The sequence below is a fragment of the Acomys minous genome (genome assembly GCF_964271855.1).
Source record: "Acomys minous genome assembly, chromosome: 6".
NCBI lineage: Eukaryota > Metazoa > Chordata > Mammalia > Rodentia > Muridae > Acomys > Acomys minous.
Window position 1 is genome coordinate 112,526,407 of NC_140487.1, and position 4,128 is coordinate 112,530,534.

The window sequence follows — 4,128 nt, forward strand, 5'->3', positions numbered from 1 at the left end:
CTGGATCTCTACCACCCATGTAAGTAGTCCATCTACGGTGGGGCCCGATGGTACACACCCTTAACCCCAGCACTTGGGAGGCAGATCTCTTATCAGTTTGAGGCCAGCCTGGTCTACAGAGTGAACTACAGGTCAGCTAGTAGCACACAACCTGTGGTGGTGAGGAGGACAGGAAGGTGCATGGGGACACAGAGGGATGGTGGTACTTGGCTCCAGGCCCTGTACATGATGAGGGAAGCAAGATGAATCAGTAAATAATAATCCACACATTCATTCATTCATTCATTCATTCACTCACTCATTTGTTGAACGTGGCCCTTCTTTTTTTTCCCTTCTCTTTCTTCTTCTTCTTCTTCTTCTTCTTCTTCTTCTTCTTCTTCTTCTTCTTCTTCTTCTTCTTCTTTTTCTTCTTCTTCTTCTTCTTCTTCTTCTTCTTCTTCTTCTTCTTCTTCTTCTTCTTCTTCTTCTTCTTCTAAGTTTATTCAACACAACACATTCTTCAACTTCACTGTGATGGCTGACCACATCCACAACCAAAGCCACCTCTAAACTGGAATTCCATCGCTGAGCTGGCCCCAGCTTTGGCTTTCTTGTCAGCACCAGGAGGCACGGCGCTCCTTCTGTAGGCGTCTCTGTCTGCCTCCCCTCTTGTGAATCTTGCAGGCTGCTCACCCTCTGGACCTTTTTTGGGCCGAGGCCTGCCAGTTTCGGGACAGCTTCGGTACAGGGTGGCGGGCACAATCTCTGGAGGTAGGTAGAGGTAATCTCGGAGACACTGGATGCCCTCGTTGGTGAGGTACCAATAGAAATGTCTCCAGGCAAACTGCTCCTTCACATAGCCTCGAGATTTGAGAGACTGCATGGCCTTCATCACATGAGGGTTGGGCACATTCTTGTCAGCCAGCTCGGGGTGTTTGGGCATATGGACATCCTTCTTGGCAACCATCACGCCTTCCTTAAAGAGGAGTTCGTAGATGGCAATCTGGCTCTTCTTGGGCATCAACATCGCGGCGGCTGCAGGGACCGAGGCGGAAGCTGGAGAGCGTGAGCTATGTCTTTAAAAGTTAAATTATATTAAATTAAAAAGTGGCCTACCTATAATCTCAGCCTTCCAGAGGACAGGTCATCCCTGAAGAAAAGCTGGCCAGCTAGGCTAGCTAAATTGACAAGCTTCTGGCTCACCAAGAGACCATGTCTCATTACATAAGGTGAAGTGACCAAGGCAGGCTGACTGGACATTAGCCCCTGGCTTCCATGCACATACATACATGCACACCTGCACACACATGTGCTTTCACACATGTGCAAACACTCATACACAAACACAGACATGCATGCACACCATACACATATACAGATACTTACAGATCTGAATTTAACCATCATTTGTGTTTAGATAAGTCATCTTTCAGTCTCCCAGAGATGGGTTCCAGAAGTCTCTCAGGGATCTCAGAATCCACAGATGCTCGAGCCCCTCACAGAGAACGTCACGGAGTCTGCGTAGAAGCTGTGCGAGTCCTCTGTGTACGGAGCTCATCTCTAGACGGCTTGTCATACCAAACACAGTGTAAACACAGTGAAAGCAGCTACTTTGGGCTGTTTGGTGAGCGATGATGGTGTTCCCACATGTTCAGAACAGATGCAGATTTTTTTTCATGGATTTTCCATTTCCACTTGGATGAATCATGAATGCAGAATTTGTGGGTCCAGAGGGCTGACTGTATATTATGTATGCGCAGTTCCATCCTGCAAAGACAAGGTTGAGTACTTACAACAGAGTCCGCAGTGCCCAAAACAAATATTTGTTTCTGCTTCCTGTTTCTGAGACAGGATCTCCGTCTTAGTCAGGGTCTCTATTACAGCAACGAAACACCATAACCAAAAAATAAGTTGGGAAGCTGGGCAGTGGTGGCGCACGCCTTTAATCCCAGCACTCGGGAGGCAGAGGCAGGTGGATTTCTGTGAGTTCGAGGCCAGCCTGGTCTACAAAGCAAATCCAGGACAGCCAAGGCTACACAGAGAAACCCTGTCTTGAAAAACAAACAAACAAACAAAAAAGCATGTTGGGGAGGAAAGGGTTTATTCGGCTTCCACTTTCACACCATAGTCCATCACTGGAGGACAGGACAGGACAGGAACTCAATCAGGGCAGGAACCTGGAGGCAGGAGCTGATACAGAGGCCATGGAGGAGCACTGCTTACTGGTTTGCTTCCCATGGCTTGCTCAGCCTGCTTTCTTACAGAACTCAGGACACTAGCCCAGGCATGGCACCACCTACCATGAGCTGGCCTCTTCCCTACTGATCACTAATTGAGAAAATGCCTTATAGCTGGAGATACTTTCTCAACTGAGGCTCCTTCCTCTCTGGACGACTCTAGCTTGTGTCAAGTTGACACGCAAAACCAGCCAGTGCAGTCTCATGCATCCCAGGTTGGCCTCGAACTTGCTATGAAGCCCGAGGATGGTTTTCAATATCCGATCCTCTTACTTCCGCCTTCCAAGCACTGAAACTCCACGCATGCGCCCTCACGCGTGCCCCATGCTGGCCTGATCTGGTGTGCTAGATTCATTTCTGTTGCTGTGATAAATAAACACCTCGGCAAGGGGGCTGGAGAAAGGGCTCAGGGTTAAGAGCACTGGTTCTGGCAGAGGACCAGGGTTTGATTCCCAGTGCCCACATGGCGGCGGTGGCAGGGGGCGGGGTTTCACAACCATCCATACACCTGTTCCAGAGACTCCAACATGCTCTTTGGCCTCTGATACACAGAATGCATGTGGTACACAGATGTACATGCAGGCAACGCCCCCCCCAAAGTAATAGAGTAAAATAAAACAGACAAACACGTGCACGTGCACCCACACCTCTCAACAAAAAGGAACTTAGGGGGGAAAAGAGCTTATTTTAGCTCACAGTTCCAGATACAGCCTACCACAGTGAAGATGCCAAGTGACAGGTCCCTAAAGTGGTCAGTCACATCCAAAGTTAAGAGCAGAGAGAGAATGAATAAATGCTTGCTTGCTTGCATTCAGCTGGTTTCTCCAGTCTTCAACAGGTCAGGAGCCCCTGTCTAGGGCATGCCGCTGCCCACACTAGGCAGGTCTTCCCATGTGAGGTAATCGCCCGCCCCCCAGATATGCCCTCGGGTCAGTGTAGACAACCCCTATTGAGACTCCCTTTCCAGGTGATTCTAGGCTGTGCCAACTTGACAGTGCTCACTCTTAACATGCGCTACTGGGGATCAGATCCAGGGCTTTATTTATTTATTATTTATTTAGGATTTTTAGAGACAGGATTTCTCTGTGTAATAGCTCTAGCTATCTTGGAACTCTCTTTGTAGACCAGGTTGGCCTCGAACTCACAGAGATCTGCCCGCTTCCGCCGTCCCTGGTCCCTGTCTCCGTCATCCCCCAACTCCCCCCCCCTTCCCGCCTCACCCCCTGTGCTGAAATTAAAGGCGTGTGCCGCAACCGCCTGGTCAAATCCAGGGTTTTATGTATATTTGGCAAATGCTCTGACAACTGAGCTACATCCCAGCCCTCCTAGTTGTATCTTTACAGAAATAAAGTCTGGAGGGCTGGCTCTTCAGGACTTTTTATCAGTATACACTGGAGAAGGAACACGGGTCCTTGCCATGCTGGGCGTATGCTCTGCCACTGAGTTCTGCCCATAGTTTCTACAGTGGCGCTTCTCAGCCTCCCGACCCCGCCCACCCACCCATCCGTCCAAGCAAGTTGCATTCCCTCCTTAGAGTCCTTGCTTTTGGCTGGTGCAAAGTGGGGGCTGAGATTCTAAGTTCCTGGCAAGTCCTCTGTGAAGGTGAGGCTGACCAGAGAGCCACGTTTGGGGACCCCGACTTAGGGAACCTGGATCTTCAAAGCTGACTGCACCCCATCCTAGAAGGTCACATCCCACCCTAAGACTGGGAAGAGAAGGGAGGAGGGGGAAAGCTGCCAGGTGCCACCTGGCATCCGTCCTGGGCAGGCCATCCTTCTCCTGGTGTCTACTCCCCCCTGGTGGCCACGAGTTAAAGCTAGCCAGCCCAGTCTTGATGGCAGTGCAGGGCTTCTCTGCAGAGACATTCCAGCTCCTGGAAGCAACCGGGCATGGTGGTGTGCCTGTGATCTCA

The 4,128-nt window shown here is 50.1% G+C and overlaps 1 protein-coding gene across 1 annotated transcript; it reads right to left on the minus strand.

The window, feature by feature from the left end:
* Positions 1 to 480: 480 nt before the first annotated feature.
* Positions 481 to 1,048, minus strand: LOC311601039 (small ribosomal subunit protein eS10-like). Its single transcript, XM_084788374.1, has one exon. The coding sequence runs from the start codon at positions 1,004 to 1,006 to the stop codon at positions 506 to 508; it is 501 nt and encodes a 166-aa protein (XP_084644500.1). The 5' UTR covers positions 1,007 to 1,048; the 3' UTR covers positions 481 to 505.
* Positions 1,049 to 4,128: the final 3,080 nt, after the last annotated feature.

Excerpts from the sequence above, each read along its gene's own strand:
- LOC311601039 (XM_084788374.1), bottom strand. The coding sequence starts at position 1,006 with ATGTTGATGCCCAAGAAGAGCCAGATTGCCATCTACGAACTCCTCTTT.